This window comes from Rana temporaria, chromosome 5 (assembly GCF_905171775.1).
Source record: "Rana temporaria chromosome 5, aRanTem1.1, whole genome shotgun sequence".
Lineage (NCBI taxonomy): Eukaryota > Metazoa > Chordata > Amphibia > Anura > Ranidae > Rana > Rana temporaria.
In genome coordinates, this window is record NC_053493.1 from 251,820,986 (window position 1) to 251,840,463 (window position 19,478).

Consider the following 19,478-nt stretch of genomic DNA (forward strand, 5'->3'; position numbering starts at 1 on the left):
ATTTGACCCAATTTTTAGTCATTCTGCCAAGGCACCCTGAAAGAATGTAGAAAGCACCCAGGTTGAAAAATACTACACTACAATAATGCTTTTTTTTTTCATCTGGAGGCTTATTTTCCAATAATGTTTACCTTCATAAGGAGGTCCATTCTGTAGAAACCTTCTAAACTATTCCAGTAAGTCATGTAAAGTCATGTATTCACTTTTGCAATCTGCATTAGTGACATTCTAGCAGGTCAATCTTTGCCTCTTGACTGCAACAATTTGTCATTTACATACCAAACCAAGCTGCTGCTTTTAGGCTACCCCCAGACGTGAGATGCTCATTGCTCAATATGGCTGATAACAACTGAATAGGGTATGATAGTATGACTATGGACACATTATGGCCATTGCAGATACTATGTGGCAGAAAAGGGGAATGATTGTATGTCTACGGACACATTATAAGCATTACAGACACCCTGTGGCTGAAATAAACAATGACTGTATTTTTATAGATACATTAGAGGCATTTCAGAATGACCACAGGGGGAGATAATGATGGCACCAGGAGTGCCTCCACGGTGTCTTATTATCTGACTACTATGTCTATAGCTAGTCCTAGGAGTCATGATCACTGTATCTCTTTAAAAGACCAATAAACATTAAACGGTAGTGGCAAAACCTTAATACAACCAGTGATAAATTGCTAACATTGTAAAGCAGCCTATAAAGAAATTAAAGTGGTTGTACACCCTGTACCAGTGGTCAACAACCCTGTCCTCAGGGCCCACTTACAGGCCAGGTTTGCAAGATAACTCAAACACATCACAGGTGATAACATTTGCTGCTCAGTGATTGTAGTATTCTAGTCTGCATCTCCCCATGGTAATACGTAAAAAAACTGGTCTGTTAATGGGCCCTGAGGACAGAGTTAATGACCACTGCCCTGTACAACCACGTTTACCTACAGGTAAGCCTAGATTAAGGCTTACCTGGAGGTGCTGGAAATATCTCCACGGTTTAGGAGACAGTTACAATAAAGCTGTGCGCCGATGTCTACAGCGCATGTACACTTTAGAAAGGGCAGATCGTGCTGTTTCTAAAGGGGTCATGCCGTGACTGGCGGCTCCCATGCGCATGTGCGGGAGTGACGTCACGCGACTCTGGCCAGTCACAGAGACGGATTTTGCGGCCCCCGGAAGGAAGAGGAGTGAAGATGGACACTCACTGCCAGTGGGGACAGTGGTGACATCGCAGGCTTCGGTTTCAGGTAAGTGACACATAATAGGCTACTATGCGATGCATAGTAGCCGATTATGCTTTACCTTTGTAGGGAAATAAAGAGGAAATAAAACCCATCAGGGTTTACTTCCTCTTTAAAGCAGCTAAGGCCAACCATAAACAAAGCAAACTTTTAGGGATATACTAGCCGATAGCGATAATCGCATTCAAAATCCGACAGGCTGGTTGTACCCAAATTGATTAATCGATCAGCTTGGTACATTCAGCATGCCCATACATGGTTCGAATCTCGGCTAGTTCCTGCTGAACCGGCTTAGATTCGAGCTATCTATGGATGGCCTAAGGACACAAAATGTATTTACTTAATAGCCTATTAAACTTTGTTTATAAAGTTCAAATCAAATAGCAACTTTTGATACAGCATGTACATTTTACATTCTTGCTCTTCCATATTTGTTTTGTTATATTAAATATACAGATTTATATATTGGCCACTAGAGGCACTGTAGATTAGCTCACTGCAATGACTGAATAAGATATCAGCCACCAAGGGAGCACATTTTTTCAGTAAGAAGGCCAACTCATAGACGTGTCATTGTATAGGACTGCAAAGGAAAAAGAAAAGTATCCAATGAGCAAATACATGAATGGAATGGAAACTCAATGTTAGTTTATGGGCAGGCAGATATAAACAGACATGCATTTGTTTACATCCAATTAACTCAGATTCATGTCCATTCACATCAGCCTCTATATTGACCTAACATGGGTTCATTAAACTCCAGTTTTTACTCCTTCACAAGATGTTGGAAGAAACTCAACATACAAAAGTGACATCCATTTAATTTTGCTCTGACTCTGTGAACAGATTCCTTACTGATCGAACGCTACCCCTGTGAAAGGAGCCCTATGCTAAAATGTAGGAAGAAATATGACAATTTATTTATTTACACTGATGGCTTCTGTTGGAGATATTATCGTTTTGCAGACACCAGGTCATAGTAATATAAAAGTAAATGAGAATGTATAAAAAACAGCAACAAGTCGAAGGCATATGATACAATAATCACACTGTACATTGATTATTGCACCCCAGAAACATAATGATGTATGTCTAGATGGTGATAAGAAGATCAATGGCCATCCCACCAAATTATTACAGTGTTACTAAACCCAGGAGCTTGCATTCACTATACCTGGTCTCCCAACAGTACACAGAACATGGAAATGCAATCGTTTTAGTAAATATAAACTGCTAAATATTTTTTCTCATCAGCAGTTAGAGCAGTCTTATGACATCTATCAGTGTCTGGTCAAAGCTTGTAGGAGGAGTTTTCATTCTACTCTGACTGTTCCATGAGGCTACAGGACCCCTGACCCCCTGTCTGGATAATGCTGATTGGCCCTGTGCTGATCACATGCACTCTCCCAAAAAAAGAAAAACTCTTGAGCAATACACTCCAAACTGAGCATGTGCAGCCTGTCCCCAATGCTCTGTTCTATCCAGAGATGGTTTGGAGTCTGCGGAAGAAGGGGAGGATCAGAGAACACAGGATCAAACAGTCATTTTGTACAATGCAATGGATTAACCCCTTAGGTTCCACAATGAGTATAACAAGCATGCTTTACTGCATATGCAGATGGATTTTACTGTTGTGGGTTTAGCAACGCTTTAAGCCCTATATTGATCTTAACCAGATATGCAGAGGGGGAGTCTATTAGTCTAGCCATATGTGTTTGACTTAGTCAAAACCATTATCTGTCCAAGACAATCTGGTCTGATTTTAAGCAGTGTTACGTAACAGCTCCCATGCACTAGTGATACTCTAAGTAAGGGGGGCTTAGGCATTCCAGAACTGACATATGCTCATAACAAGGGTAAATTGAAATTACAAGCTACTATTCTTACATAAATTACACCCTTCAGTATATCAAAGCAAAATGACAGCCTCACACAATGAGATATAGGTGTGTACAAAATTATAACCTTCTGCTAATATACAGCTGTCATTTCAAGGTATACGGGTCCAGATATAAATCTAATGCAAATGTCTTTCTCTTATCCGAAGAGAATATGACCATAGTGAAGAAGAAAGCGCTATTCCAGCATATTTTTGGAATGCAATTGGCGGGCACAAAATGAGCTGTGTGATTCAGTGGGAAAGTGTGAGGCCCCGTACACACGACCGAGTTTCTCTGCAGAATTCAGCCAGAAACTCGATGGGAGCCGTATTCTGCCGAGAAACCCGGCCGTGTGTACACTTTCGGCCGAGGAAACCGACGAGGATCTCGTTGGGCCAAATAGAGAACATGTTCTCTATTTCCTCGTTAGTCAACGGGGAAACTTGGCTCGCCGAGATCCTCGACGGCTTCACAAGGAACTCGACGAGCAAAACGATGAGTTCCTCGGCCGTGTGTACGGGGCCTCAGCTTGAATCAACTTATGAAGGATTTTCATCTCTTGGTAGCCTTTTTACAAAATACATGCAATGGGTAGGTTTAACAATGAAAGAATCAGCCTGATCATGACTGCCTTTAGGTCTTGTGAATAAACCCTCAAGAAAGTAGCGCATTGTTGTGCTCAGTCTTGTTCAAACTGCCTTTTCTTCCAGCAGAGATAACAGGAGCAGAGCCAAGGACAAAGAGGCTCTTCTGAGCCTTACAGTAGAAGCAATGTCATGGAGATGAGACTGGAGGATGTATACAGGCTGGAACAAGAACTCCGCACCTCTTCAGCTTGCTGCTACTTGTCAATGCTGACCTTTCACAGTCCCAAGTATGTGTTCACCATGGCAATTCACATACATATAGTATACTCTCCTCTTATAGCCCAAAAAGCCAAGATGACAGCGAAAGAATTTGGAGTCAGATGGGCTAGTTTATTATTATTATACGGGATTTATATAGCATCAACAGTTTGCACAGCGCTTTACAACATTAACGGATTGGTTTACCTTTATAATAAACTTTGCAAAGCAGTGTAGGGTGATTGAACTTTATTTAAATGACATATCTGTATTCCAAATTTGGCTTCCATAAAGTCTGGACCAAAAAAGTAGCATTTTAATGCAAATAGGTCAGTATGTGGTACATCGAATGATCCCCCAGCATCACAGGAGCAAGAGTGGAGCTGCTGCGTGTCTTGTCCACAGATCCACAATGCGCTCTTGCTTTCCTCAAATACGTACCTATAAAGTGCACTCTCCCTTGTCCACAAATGCTTAGTGTGTTCTCCCACTCCCTCATTCACAAATCCACACAAACTCGCTGTGTTCTCTCTCGTCTACAAATCTACACATTCACAGTACGCTTTCCTTCATCCACAAATCTACACGTGCACAATTTGCACTTCCTTGTCCACAAATTTACACATCTGCAGTCTTCTCTTCCTTGTCCACAAATTTACACATGCTCAAGGGATCTCTACCGTATCCACAAATCTACACATGCTCAAGTGCTCTCTTCCTTGTCCACAAATCTACACATGCTCAAGTGCTCTCTTCCTTGTCCACAAATTTACACATGCTCAAGTGATCTCTTCCGTGTCCACAAATTTACACATGCTCAAGTGATCTCTTCTGTATCCACAAATCTACACATGCTCAAGTGCGCTCTTCCTTGTCCACAAATTTACACATGCTCAAGGGATCTCTACCGTATCCACAAATCTACACATGCTCAAGTGGGCTCTTCCTTATCCACAAATTTACACATGCTCAAGGGATCTCTACCGTATCCACAAATCTACACATGCTCAAGTGCTCTCTTCCGTATCCACAAATCTACACATGCTCAAGTGCTCTCTTCCTTGTCCACAAATCTACACATGCTCAAGTGATCTCTTCCTTGTCCACAAATTTACACATGCTCAGCCTGCTCTTCCTTATCCACAAATCTACACATGCTCAAGTGATCTCTTCCGTATCCACAAATCTACACATGCTCAAGTGCGCTCTTCCTTATCCACAAATTTACACATGCTCAAGTGCTCTCTTCCTTGTCCACAAATTTACACATGCTCAGTTTGCTCTTCCTTGTCCACAAATGTACACAAGCTCAAGTGATCTCTTCCTTGTCCACAAATTTACACATGCTCAGCCTGCTCTTCCTTATCCACAAATCTACACATGCTCAAGTGATCTCTTCCGTATCCACAAATCTACACATGCTCAAGTGATCTCTTCCGTATCCACAAATTTACACATGCTCAAGTGCGCTCTTCCTTATCCACAAATTTACACATGCTCAAGTGCTCTCTTCCGTGTCCACAAATTTACACATGCTCAGTTTGCTCTTCCTTGTCCACAAATGTACACAAGCTCAAGTGATCTCTTCCTTGTCCACAAATTTACACATGCTCAGTTTGCTCTTCCTTGTGCACAAATTTACACAAGCTCAAGTGATCTCTTCCTTATCCACAATTCTACACATTCTCAGTGCTCTCTTCCTTGTCCACAAATCCACAAATATTTAGTCCGCTCTACCGCATTCATAAATCTGCACATGCTTAGCGTTTATTTCACAACCTGCAAATGTGTTCTCTCCCTCAACCACAAATCTGCACATGTACAGAGCTCTCCCTTGTCCACAAATCTACACATGCTCAGTGTGCTTGTCACAGCAGCATTGAGCTCAGCACTGCTGTGCCATGGGGTGGGAGCGTGCACTGCGTATGTGTGGATCGGTGGACGAGTGATACGGCAGCTTCATGCTTGTTCCTCTGATGATGGGGGCATGCTTAGCGTATAATCCATACTAGTTTATATGCAAGATGGCGCTGACCACTCAGAAAGCTAACTTTTGCTTTGCGGAAACCACGGTTTGTCTACAGATATGTCACTTATCTATGCTCACTACATGTACCAAATCAGGTTCAACAGAATTTAAAAAGATAAACTACAATACTGAGAAGGATAACCATTACTCTCAAAATTCTCCCATTTATCCAATGCAGAATCATCATATACATTGTATCCTGAGCACTCAGTTATATGGGATTGTTTCATATCGTAGTGCAAAGAGTAACAAGATTGTACAAGGTGCAGCAGCTCATAGTAGTCATCTGAGTTCTCTATGCTGGAGAACTTTGTCCCTTGCTATTTTTGTGGGTCAATTATTCTTTATAGGTAGTGTTTAATATAAGTTTTTGTTTTACAACATAAAAAGAACAAACACAACTCAATGGTAAACCCACCACCCCTCATCCATACAAAGCTGAATTACACTGACTTTGCTGATATCCAAAGATTGGGATCCAGGAGTAATGACAATGTAATATTTACAAACAATGTGTCAAATACTAAACAATGCAAGATCTGTAAAAATCGTCTCAGGATTGTTTTTTCTTTACCTTTTCGAACAAACCTGTTATGATTTCAACAGCATTAGCCACGTCTAATACTTTTTCATTACTAAAAGATATATAGGTAAAGAAAAAGGATCTTCAGGCTGCTGACTTTTAATAAAAGGACACTTAGCTGTCTAAAGATCCAGCACCATCCTCACAAAGGCTGGTTGTTCACCAGTCTTCGGATCCCCAGCATGTTTACTAAGGGAAGTCAGCTGTGTCTTCCTTGTGGCCCCACAGTCGGCTTCCCACTGCGCTATATGAATGGTCCCGCAGCCTTCTGGTACCAGTGATGCCTCCCAGAGGACTGCGAGCAATAGGGAGGGGTGATCCGAGTGGGAGTGGGTACCTGTCAAAATCAGGTACCCACTCCCTTAAAAAAATAACTGTAGCCAAAAGTGATAGAGGAGGAGGAAGAAACCAGAACTTGCCCCTTTGGGTAAAGTTCCGTATTACGCTGGCCATACACGTTTCGACTTTTCTTCAATTTTTTTGTACAAAAATCATTCGCTAAAACATTCTTTCTTCCCATCACTGAGCCAACTAATTTTGCTCAAAGCCCTTCAAATTTTGTCCAGACCTTCTATTTGAACGGCATCCCAGATGTATTAAAAGGGTTTCATGACAATATAAAAAAGATTTTTCCAAAACGAAAACCACATTCAGAGGATTTTTAAGAAGAAAAAAAAATTCCATTCTGCTCCTTGGACTTTTTCAGTCACTGCGGTCCAAAGCTGAACATCAATTTGACCCCAATCATAAGAAACTTAAAGGAAACGTCCTAAAAATAAAAACTTTTTGAACAAAATTCTACTCGTCCAGCTTGTGGGATCTTCCAATACAAGCTTCTGGCAGAATCAGAGATAAGTCCTAGGATGGCCATACATTGTGCGACAAAACTGAACGACTGAAGTTGGACATCGATGTACCAAGACAAAAAAAAGGCAAAGATGAGCAACCAATGCCAGAAAAATGATAATTTGGTGAAAAAATAAAAATGATTGTATGAGGTTGATTGATGACTTTTTTTTTTATGATTCACCACTTCCAATCGCTCAGGAGACCCTTGCATCCGTCCAGTAGACTTGATCGATTTATGTACACAACGAATCACAATTCAGGATACACACGTATAAAAACATTGAATTATGTGTGGCACGCGATCAATTTATGCGATCGATCAGTTTATAGCACCTGTAATGGCTTAGTAGAGAAAACCTGCCAGATTCCCCGTCCTCGGTGGCTGGGACTTGGATGGGAATGAGTCCCCCCCCCCCCCCTAGTGAGTGTCAGCAGCTCGCACGCCTTCACACTGAGGGGTTAACCTTTTGCCATAGGGCCTCATTACAAAGTCAGACTGCGATCCCACTTTGGGAACATTCCAGCCTCCTATTATAATGAGAAGAAGCACAGAGCCAGACTCCATCAGGATTACTAGAAGGTCTTTCTAGCAGTCTGCCAACACAACCAAGCACTAGAAATCAGCCTGATCCAGGGCAACACACAGTCCCCATCCTGTCATCCCAGATCTGCTGTCACACACAGGCTCACCCTAACCCTTGAAAAGTGTCAGGCTATAGTAGAAGGCAGGGAAAAGTTGCTCTCACCTTGTACTTCATGGTTGCACACTCTCCGGTGGTTGCTGTTAGGAAGCCTGCATTGGATCAGTGTTGATAGGAAGGGAACAGAGAAATCACAAGCCACTACTACAAAAGCTGTACTGCTAAGTGAGAGCTCTGTTTGGGATGCACCCTGCAGAGTATGAGCGCATTTGCATACTGTCTCCTGATAGGCTGGGAGGGGCAGGGCTTAGTGGCAGGGGGGTGTGGCGTCCCCTTCTCTGTGTACACAGTATTTGGAGTTGTGATGAACTCTTTGCAGGAATGATCTGATACTTCTATATCGGGGCATAGCTGTATTTAACAGAAGGGAAGGCAGCTCACATAGCTATGTACTGACAATAGCTTCCTGGAAGACTGCACATTGTTTTATATGGCACTTTATTTTAGAAAGTGTTATTATTTCTTGTCAAATTTGTTTATTGATTTTGTAAATATAAACATTGGTACAATTAACAAACTATTGATTACATTAGATCAGGGGTCTCCATACTTTTCAAGCAAAGGGCCAGTTTACTGTCTTTCAGACTTAGGGCCCTTTCACACTGGTGCGTTTTTGCCGCGTTTTTGCGGTAAAAATATCGCTATTAAAATTACCATAAAACGCTCCCCATGCCCCCTCCATTGAAATGAATTAAAAACCGCTGTAAAAACGCGGTAAAAACGGAGAGTTAAAATCGCGCTAAAACACTGTGATTTTACTGCGTTTTTACCACGTTTTTAATTAATTTCAATGGAGAGGGGCATTTGGAGCGTTTTAATAGCGCTATTTTTACCGCGTAAACGCGGCAAAAACGCGGCAAAAACGCACCAGTGTGAAAGGGCCCTTAAGGGGGCCCGGATTCTGACCAGTGGGGGTAGAAAATTCCCCAGGGCCGAGCATCAGTGAGAATAAACATGGCCTCAGTGCTGGTGGGCAGTAGGAGGAGGAATAGTGCTCCATCATTGCTATTAGTGGAATAAATAGTGCCCCATTGTTGGTGTCATTGGGAGGAATAGTGCCTCATATCGTTGGGAGCAATACTGCCCCAAGAGCCGAATGAAGGCCAGCAAAGGGTCACATCTGGCCCTCGGGCCGCAGTTTGGAGACCCCTGCATTAGATGATAGCATTAGTTGAATTTACATATCAAATCTTAGTATTACTTGTATTTACAAGCAATTGAAGACTTAAAGGGGCTGTAAAGGTAATTTGTTCCCCTAAATAGCTTCCTTTACCTTAGTGCAGTCCTCCTTCACTTACCTCATCCTTCGATTTTGCTTTTAAATGTCCTTATTTCTTCTGAGAAATCCTCACTTCCTGTTCTTCTGTCTGTAACTCCACACTGTAATGCAAGGCTTTCTCCCTGGTGTGGAGTGTCGCGTTCGCCCCCTCCCTTGGACTACAGGAGAGTCAGGATGCCCACTAACACACAGTTCCTTTCTCTATCTGCTACGTAGAGAGCATCCTGACTCTCTTGAAGTCCAAGGGAGGGGGGCGAGCACGACACTCCACACCAGGGAGAAAGCCTTGCATTACTGTGTGGAGTTACAGACAGAAGAACAAGAAGTGAGGATTTCTCAGAAGAAATAAGGACATTTAAAAGCAAAATGGAAGAGTGGACCTCATATGACATCCTCAGGATATTAATAGCTCCCCAAATCGTTCCAGAAATCATTGCAAAGACTTGCCTTATATCCTCCAGCTCATGTTGTGGCCGTATCCATCATATGTGTGGGCATGTAAAGCCCAGTTCCATTTTCTTCCTGGTTTTCAGGGAGAGGTGCATGCTGGGCGATTTTCAGGCACAGTAATGCCCAGAGACTCCTGGGAAATTAGTGTCATCATTTCCCAGGAGGCAATGGGGTCTTAGGACAGGAAGTTGAACCACCTAGGACCAGGAACTAGGCAGATTACGAAATCGGCCTAGTAACAGCCAGATAGAAGTGAGTAAAAAAAAAAATATATATATATTTTATTTTTTTTACATTAAAGGCAAGCTGTTAATAGAAAGTACATTTTTAGGTTGGAACTCCGCTTTAAAGAGCTAAGGTGTTACAATAAATTTTAACAATTATATAGTCAAGAGAAACAAAAAATTGAAAAGTTGTTAGACTTTTAACTTTTGTAGTTATATGTAGTAAAGAAATTGTATTAATTACTACGAGATGCAGTAACTTATAATAGGACATTAGAGCTTACTATCTATTGTTGTGTTATAATTGAACATTCTAAAAGTGAGTGTTTCGCTACCATTTTGTTATATAAAAATAAGTTGGAAAAGACAGGATAGAATAAGGAGAAAAGAAAAGACTAAAAGGAAAGTAAAGATAAGAAGAAAAAAGTCAGGATTAGTAGAAGTTTCCGGGGATTTCTTAGTAACTATATATATATATATATATATATATATATATGTATATATATATATATATATATATATATATATATATATATATATATATATAGCATCTATTCGTCAGTTATTCAAAACAAAGTTACATAGTTACCAAGGTCTTAGTAAAGAAGTGTCAAAATTAGTATGTATGTATATTATCGTTGGATATGCATCTGTTTTCGAGAGGATCATGGCTTGATTTATTCTATTATTATTATTTCATCATGTGGGTGAGCAGGGGAAGAGTGGGTTGGTTGCAGGAGATCATTTCCCCCTGGATCAGTACTAATGATATAGGTTGGGCTGGTGGTTGTGAATCCCCTTTAAGACCCCGATTAGGGAAGCTGTTATATATGTATTCTCTCATTGTTTACACCTGGGATTACAGCGATTGACATCAACTTCCTTTGTGGCCATGAGATGTTATGTGATGTGACTTAAGGAGGAGCTCCAGCCCCCCCACATTTTTTTTTTTTAAAGTCAGCAGTTACAAATGCTGTAGCTCACTGGCAGCCCACTCATTAGGCTCTCCTAATCCATGTGCCTGGCCCCTAATATCAGGGCGCCGGACGCATGGATTTAAATTTTTGTTTTAAGCATGTGATTAGAGCCAGAGATTCTAACTGACTTTAAAAAGGGTAGGCTTGTTCTGGGTAACCTTGCCGCGGTGAGATCTCCCGGACGTGGGCAGGGCCGGATTTGCTCTCCCTGCCGCCCCAAGGCCAGGTTCCGCAATGCACACCCTCCCCACCAACTGAACTACAACCCCCCCCTCCCCAAATCAATGGAGAATGGCTACCGGATGGCAGGGGCGTCACGGTTAGTTCAAATTTTATTTTTTTTTAAACTTTTTTATCACTTTTTTTTTTTAATTTATTTGTAGCTTGTCGTTTACTTTTTGTTTTGTATAATTTTCTTATTATTTTTCTTATTCTTTACTTTTTAATTACTTTTTTATTTTATTAATTTAATTCTTATTTCTTATTATTTATTTATTTTTTTATAATTTTTTTTCACTTTTTTGCTATCATACAGGAGAAAATGATTCCCTGTGTGATAGCAATTGGAGGTGACATGTTCTCTTTATTGACTCTGTCACCTCCAAAACAGGAGTCCTAGCACTGTGCTAGAACTCCTGTCACAGCTGAGATGGGAAGAGCACAGCTCTCCCCTATCACTGTGTACATCGGCAGCAGGAACAAGAGACAGACTCGGTGGCCGGGGGGGGGGGTGGAGTTCCGAAGACAGAGCCAGCAGAGAGAGGTATGTGGGGTGGGGTGGGGGGGGGAGGGGAGGACGGACGGGAGCACACATTTTACAAGTGATTTCGGCGACATCGCCGCAATCACTTGTTAACGAGCGAGCGGATTCCCCATAACTAACCGCCCTTAACTGTATGTTACGGGCGTCGGAGGAATCCATGCCACTGCCGCCTCCTTGGTGCCCTGCCGCCCCAAGGCCTGGCCTCAGTGGCCTTGTGGGAAATCCGGGCCTGGACGTGGGGACGTGTACCTGTCAAAAACAGGTATCAGCTTCTCCCCAAAAGGTACCAAATGTGACAGTGGAGGGGGAGGAAGCAAACAAGCGGAGCTTCCCCTTTTGGGTGGAGCACCGCTTTAAAGTGGTTCTAAAGGCTTTTTAGAATACATGAAGGAAAAAAAAAAAAACTTCTCTGTGCAGAAGCCCCCCAATACTAACCTGCGCTCCCTCTGGATCCAGCGATGCGCACGAGAGCATCGGCTCTCCGAGGACTCTCCCTCCTCATTGGCTGAGACAGTCAATCACAGCCAGTGAGTCAGAAATTAGAGAAAGAGGGGGGTGGGGCTGAGCCATGGCTCTGTGTCTGAATCGACACGCAGAGCTGCAGCTCCAGAGTGTGCCTGATTGGGTGCCCCCAAGCTGCTTGCTACGGGGGCACTCCACAGGAGGGAGAAGCACCAGCGGGGGACCTGCACAGAGCAGGTGAGTATGATATGTTTCTTATTTTTATTTTTTTGTCTTTAATATAATTTTAAGCCCCATACACACAATCAAAAAATCGGACCAAAAATATCGCCTTCGAATCGGTCATGCGATAATCTGATCGTTGGTACAGATTTCGAGAGCCGATCATGACAGTTCATCTGAAAGTATATAAAGAGACAAACATGAAAATTTTCACGTACGATACCAGATTGTATGATTTTTATTTAATCAATACAGTATCAGTCGGAAATAAGTCGGAAGAGCATTACCACACATGCCCAGAAACAAAATAATACATTACAATACAATATAACACATGACATCATTCCTGTGTTGTATGAGAATTTTTGTAGGTTTAGTAAACTCTTAGGGCCTGATCCACAAAAGGGATACGCCGGCGTATCCCTGTTTCTATCTATGGAACTGATCCACAGAATCAGTTTACCATAGATAGGCAGAAGATCCGACATGTGTAAGGGACTTACACTGTCGGATCTTAGGATGCAGTACCGCAGCCGCCGCTGGGGGCATTTCTCGTCGAAATCCAGCGTCGGGTATGCAAATTAGCACTTACGGAGATCCACAAAGCTTTTACGCTTCGTTTTTTCTCCGTAAGTATTAGTTTGCCGTCGCAAAATTAGGGCTGCTTTTACAAAGTGTAAACTGTTTACACCTTGTAAAAGTAGACCCTTCTTTCCCGCGACGCTGTCAAATTTTTGTTTACATTTTTTTTTTCCGCCGCATCTCTTTTTTTTCCCGACGCAACTTTTTTTACCCGGCGCGATTCACAAAACTCGGCGTAACATAACTTCGCGCAAAGCACGTCGGGAAAATCACGTCGGGAGCATGCGCAGTACGTCTGGCGCGGGAGCGCGCCTAATTTAAATGGGACTCGCCCCATTAGATTGGGCACGCCTTGCGCCGGACAGATTTAAGTTACACAGCCGAAAATTTCTAGGTAAGTGCTTTGTGGATCGGGCACTTAGGTAGAGATTTTGCGGCGGTGTAACTTAAATCCCAAAAATTAAGTTGCGCCCGCTGTACGTGGATCTGGCCCTTAATTTTCCATATGAGTCTATAATGCAAAAAAAAAAAACGGACAATCATTAATGCGATATTCTCATCGCATGGGTTCTGTCTGAACCTGGAAAATAGCTGTCTGGAAGAGCCTGGAAGATTGCTGAGCCAATGAGATATGGACAGGAGATTCCCTGTCTACAGCTGTACGTATACAAAGGGGTGGAGATGCTTGTGACAACAATGCCCTTATTTGGTCATGTGCCCATATAGGGTCAATAATGTCACAAGCATTCCCACACCATCAACTGTGAAGCAAGAAATCTACTTTCCTGACCCAGCAATGACAGTTAGATCCCAGGTTCGGACACACATGAGTTTGGCCTGAACCCAAGCTCATCTCTAGTGACTAAATGCAAAGAGCTTAGAAGTAAGCATTGCCAGAAGAATACAAGGGCTGCTATGCATGCAGTATTCTGCATTCAGGGCATTTACCCCTAAGTCCCCATTCACATCTAGGCGTTTTTACGCCTGTAGCGCTTCGCCGCTGCCGCCAGAGGGCTGGAAACACATTTCCCTCTATGGAGATGGTTCACATCTCCACGCCGAACGCCGGACGCCTGACGCCTGCTGCCTGAAAAAAGGTCCCGGACCTTTTTTTCAGGCGTCTTTCGGCGTTCGGCTAGGAGATGGGAAGCATCTCCATAGAGGGGGTCAATCTGGGGCACATCTAGGCGGACAATACCGGCGTTTTGTCGCCGCAAATCGCGGTACAAAACGCCGCTATTTGTACCGCGATTTGCGGCGACAAAACGCCGCGATTTCGTCCGCCTAGATGTGAATGGAGCCTTAGTGCATAGGGCCCTAAACACTTGCTTGGTACAGCATTCAGTCTCCTCTAGCCACATCATATTTCAGTCCATCATAGCATTTGACAGGCTGCCCACAGCAGGGCTGGATGCTGTACCTGGGCCTCAAGGCAGGGCTGTCTTAAAAGCATCATAGGCCCCTGGGCAAAGTAATGCACTGGGGCCCCTACCAGCCTGTCTCAATTTACGCACCTACTCTCAAAAATTAAAGTATAAATAGTTGATAAAATTAAACATAATAAAGTTGATTTTAAACAATAAGAAAACATGCCATGAATCAAAGATTAATTAACACAAAGGGCACAAAACAGGGGGAGTCAGGAGGGCAGAATACTGGATCAGGAGGGCACAGTACAGTTTATGGGATGCTGGCATTGCCATTCCGATGACGGGACATTGCCATACTGAGACAGCTTAGTAGAAAGTGTGACTGTCCCAGAAAATCCGGGACAGTTTGCAAGTATGATGTAATGCAAGGTAATGGGGCCCCCATGCACCTGGGCCCCCTGGCAGTGGCGTATCTAGGGTATGGCAGCCATGGCACTTGCCATGGGTGCCATGGGGGGGTGACAAAAAAGTCGCCCCCGCACAAAAAAAACCCCCACCCGTCCTGCGGCCACCTCTCGGCTCTCGCGGTCTCTCTGTCCTTGTCACACTGCGTCCCTCTCTGTCCTTGTCACACTGCATCCCTCTCTGTCCTTGTCACACTTCGTCCCTCTCTGTCCTCATCACACTGGGTCCCTCTCTGTCTGTCCCCAGTGTCCCTCCCTGTCCCTGGTGTCCCTCTCTGTCCCCAGTGTCCCTCGCTGTGCCTGGTGTCCCTCGCTGTGCCTTGATTGTGTGTTAGTGTATCATTGATTTTGTATGAGTTACTGTGTGCACCAATGTGTTTTGATGAGTGTGAGGTGTGCCAGTGTGTTGGCATCATCAGTGATTTTTGTATCAGTGTGTACCTGGGGGCCATTGTTAGCTGTTTTTTTTTGTTAAGGTACCGGTTATCTGATTATTTCAGTGCTTGCCATAGGCGCCATTAGATACGCCTCTGGCCCCTGGGCAGTGCCCAGAGGTGCCCATGCATTAGGACAGCCCTGCCTCAAGGTCAGGGCCGTCTTTAATATGGTTTGGGCCCAGGGCAAACATTTTTTTTGGGCCCCCCTCCAGCTTATTTTGGGCCTGGCTGGTTCACATGTATGTTTTGGCGGCCCTCATTTGTGCAGGTACAGCAGCCCATTGATTTGAATGGGCTGCCATGCCTTTGTTTCCTGCAGAAAAAAGGTGCATTCAGCATTTTAAAAATACAGTTGCCTTGAAATCCATTCTGCTTTTGCACCATGCTACTTACCTGCAGTTCTTGCACACACAAACGCACTGTGTTTTTAAAAGCGTGACCTAAACGTCTAAAAATGCAGCAAGTTTGACAGTGCGGGAACTGCAGATAAGTCACAGCAGACAGCAGAATGGACAGACAGTGCTGCATTTCAGTGCTTGATGGGCATAGGCGTGCCGTGTGCGCAGCCTATTACATGAGGCATGCGATTTTCTTTGCAGGAAACGCAGGCATGGCGGCCCATTCAAATGAATGGGCTGCTGTGCCTGCGCAAATGTGGGCCGCCAAAACACATACATGTGAACCAGCCAGGCAGGGGTCAAGTCCTGGGGAAAAAAGTGTGGGAACTCCCACCCAAGATCTACTCCCCCCACCAAAAAAAAAATGATACGCACATATGCATAATTACTAAACCGCATTTTTTTTTTTTCCGATCCACTGTACCTTAGTAATCCTTTGTTACTGCCCGCTTCCTGTATATGGATTCATCGGGTAGTGTGCGGGTATTCCGTCACTTCCTCGATGCCGCAATGTCTCCTGGGAGCTTTTGTCATTGTTCCCAGGAGACATTGCGGAGGTCTGCCGTGAGTTATCGTGGGATTTAGAAAGAACTTTAAGCAAGTTCTTTCTAAATCCCGCGATAACTACCTGATGAATCCATATACAGGAAGCAGCCAGTAATATAACGGATTACTAAGGTTCGCCTGCCCCTGACAGTGACTCGAGCTGGGCATCACCGCTTAGTGAAGGATTGGCTCAGGCGGCTCAGCTGCTCTAGTCCTGCAAAGGGAACTGCGTTCCTGCTGTGAAAAAAGTGCAGGGACTCCGTTCCCACGCGTTCCCGCAGGACTTGAGCCCTGCAGCCAGGCCCAAAATAAGCCCATCAAGCAGTTAAATACAGACAGTAATGTCATGTACTCTGAGGCTTTACTCAGCCTGGACTGCAAGTCTGGTCTGTGATTTAAAGAGTTCCTCTATTTTACACATGGCATGGGGGTCCCATGGTGCTAAAGCAGAATGGACAGACGGTGCTGTGACCCCCATGCCATGCCATGTGTAAAATAGAGGAACTTTTTAAAACACTGACCAGACCTGCAGTGAATCATCAAATATTATAAAGACTTTGGGCACACTCTACAGAAAACTTCAATTTACAATATAGATTAGCAAACAGTGACATACCTTGAGGAGCAGGACATGAAGAAGTCAGCCTCGGGAAGAGCAAACTGGGGATGTTATAAAATCACATTCTAATTCACTTTTATATGCAAGCAGCACCCAGTGGCAGGAAGGGAGAAGTGCACGTCTAAAGGGAAGCCAGGGGTGCTGTACATTTTAAAACACTGGGAAGGGAAGCAGTACTGTCACTGGCTGCGTGCCGCTGATGATTTTCAGCCTGGTTTGTGGGCAGCACAGGGGCTTAACGGGAGGCAGGGCCACCATCAGGAATTATGGGGCCACTTACACAGCTTCAGGCATGGGCCCCCTGGAGCAGAGAACCGGGATGGGGGGTGCTGCCGCCTGAAATTAAGCAGGGGGGGCTGCCGCAAATTTAGAAGCGGGGGGCCCTTTACAAAAAAAGAAAGAAATAAAGAAAAATATATATAAAAAAGGGGTGTAGCCATCCGGGGCCCTGGGGACCTCTGGGCCCTTTAATAAAAAGAAAAAAAGAAATTAAAAAAATATATAAAAAATATATTTTAAAAAGGGGGTTGCCATCTGGGGACCTCTGGGCCCTTTAATATTTTTTTTTTTATAAAAATAAATTACAAAAAAAAGGGGGTTGCCATCCGGGACCTCTGGGCCCTTTAATTAAAAATATATATAAAGAAACATTTATAAAAAAAAGGGGGGGTTGCCATCCAGGGCCCTGGGGACCTCTGGGCCCTTAAATAAAAAATAAATAAAAAAAATATATAAACAAAAAAAATAAAATAAACATTTATAAAAAAGATAAAGGGTGTTTGCCACATGGGGACCTCTGAGCCCTTTAATAAAAAAAAAATTATATATATATATATAAAAAGAAAAAAAAAGAAATAAAATATATAAAAAAAAATGTTTTTTATAAAAAAAAAAGGGGGGTTGCCATCCGGGGCCCTGGGGACCTCTGGGTCCTATAATAATAATAATAATAATAATAATAATAATAATAAACATTTTTATATATATATAAATATATAAATAAAAAGATTTTTTTTTTATAAAAAAAGGGGGGTTGTCATCCGGGGCCCTGGGGAACTATGGGCCCCTGGGGACCCCCAGACCTCTAAAAAAAATTGGCCCTTTAATAAAAAATAAAATAAAAATATATTAAAAAATTGTCCCTTTAATAAAAATATATAATTTTTTTTATTATTTAAAAAAAAATAAAAAAAATGGGGGGTTGCCATCTGGGGCCCTGGGGTCCTCCGGGCCCCTGGGGGCCTCCGGACCCCTAAAAAAAAAAAAAAAAAAAAAAAAAATTTTTTTTTTTTTTTTTTTTTTCAAAGGGGGTTGCTTTGGGCCCCCAACAGTGACAGGGCCCAGGGCACCTGCCCCATTTGCCCTGCGGTAAAGACGGCCCTGCTCAAGGTCTTACTAAAATGATGAGATGACAGCTAGATGCCCCATGTGCGAGAGGCCTGAAAGTATAACTAAACTCAAAACTTTTTTTTAAGTGTTGGATAAAGTTGAGAGGGGTTAGAACATGTCAGGTTTGTGTTGCTGTCTGTGTCCCGTTAGGAAGATTCACTCTCTTGATTTGTCCAAAGGAAACTGTTTGTACTATGAAAGGTTTGGTTGTGTTTGCCTCCAGGGTAAGTGTTCCCAGTCCTTTTCTGTGGGTGAGAGAGGATAAGGTGTTCATGCATGTGCATAGTATCTGAAGGGAATTTCCAGGCTGTCAAAAGCTTTCCCATTACGTATTTATCTACATTGGGCTAGATTCAGGTACCGCTGCGCACTTCTTACGGAGGCGCAGCGTACCGTTTTTGCCCTGCGCCCCCGCAAATTATCTGCGCTACGCTTCATTCACGAAGCAGTAGCCACGTAATTTGCGTGGGCGCTCCTCAAAAATGCCCGGCGTAAGGGTGCGTAATTTAAATGATCCCGTAGGGGGCGTGGACCATTTAAATTAGGCGCGTTCCCGCGCCGAACGTAGTGCGCATGCTCCGTCGCAAGGACGTCATTTGCTTCAAAGTGAACGTAAATGGCGTCCAGCGCCATTCACGATTCACTTACGCAAACAACGTAAAATTTAAACTTCGTGACGCGGGAACGATGGGTATACGTAGCATTGGCTACCCCTGCTAATAGCAGGAGCAGCCTTACGCGAAACCCGACGAACGCAAACGAAACGTAAACTGCGTACGCAAGGCTCGCGTAGGGTAGTGAATCGGCGTTAGTATGCAATTTGCATACTATACGCTGACCACTACGGGAACGCCCCCTAGCGGCCATCGTAAGAATGCAGCCTACGATATGACTGGCGTAAGAGCCTTATGCCAGTCATATCTTAGGCTGCAGTCGGCGTATCGAGGTTCCTGAATCAGGAGCATTCGAAACGCCGGCGCAAGTAAGCAATTGCGCTGCGTAACTATGGTTACGCAGACGCAATTGCTTTTTGAATCTGGGCCATTGATATCATTCAGGTGGAGCAGAGTGAGTTGTTCAATGGTTGGATTGGTTTGTGTGGGCAACTGAGATTATAATCTTTGAAGTAAAATCAAATGTTGCCCTCTTCCATCTTCTGA

At 43.5% G+C, this 19,478-nt stretch overlaps 1 protein-coding gene across 2 annotated transcripts in view; it reads right to left on the reverse strand.

The window, feature by feature from the left end:
* The window catches only part of NEDD9 (neural precursor cell expressed, developmentally down-regulated 9), a 137,579-nt gene that overhangs the window by 40,975 nt on the left and 77,126 nt on the right, over positions 1-19,478 (reverse strand). The window contains exon 1 of one of the 2 annotated variants that reach the window (XM_040353724.1): positions 8,182-8,331. The exons of the other annotated variant lie outside the window; for it this stretch is intronic. Coding sequence (XP_040209658.1) covers positions 8,182-8,193 — 12 coding nt within the window. The 5' untranslated portion in view covers positions 8,194-8,331. Of the gene's footprint in view, positions 1-8,181; positions 8,332-19,478 lie in introns of those variants that run through there. 2 annotated transcript variants of the gene reach the window in all.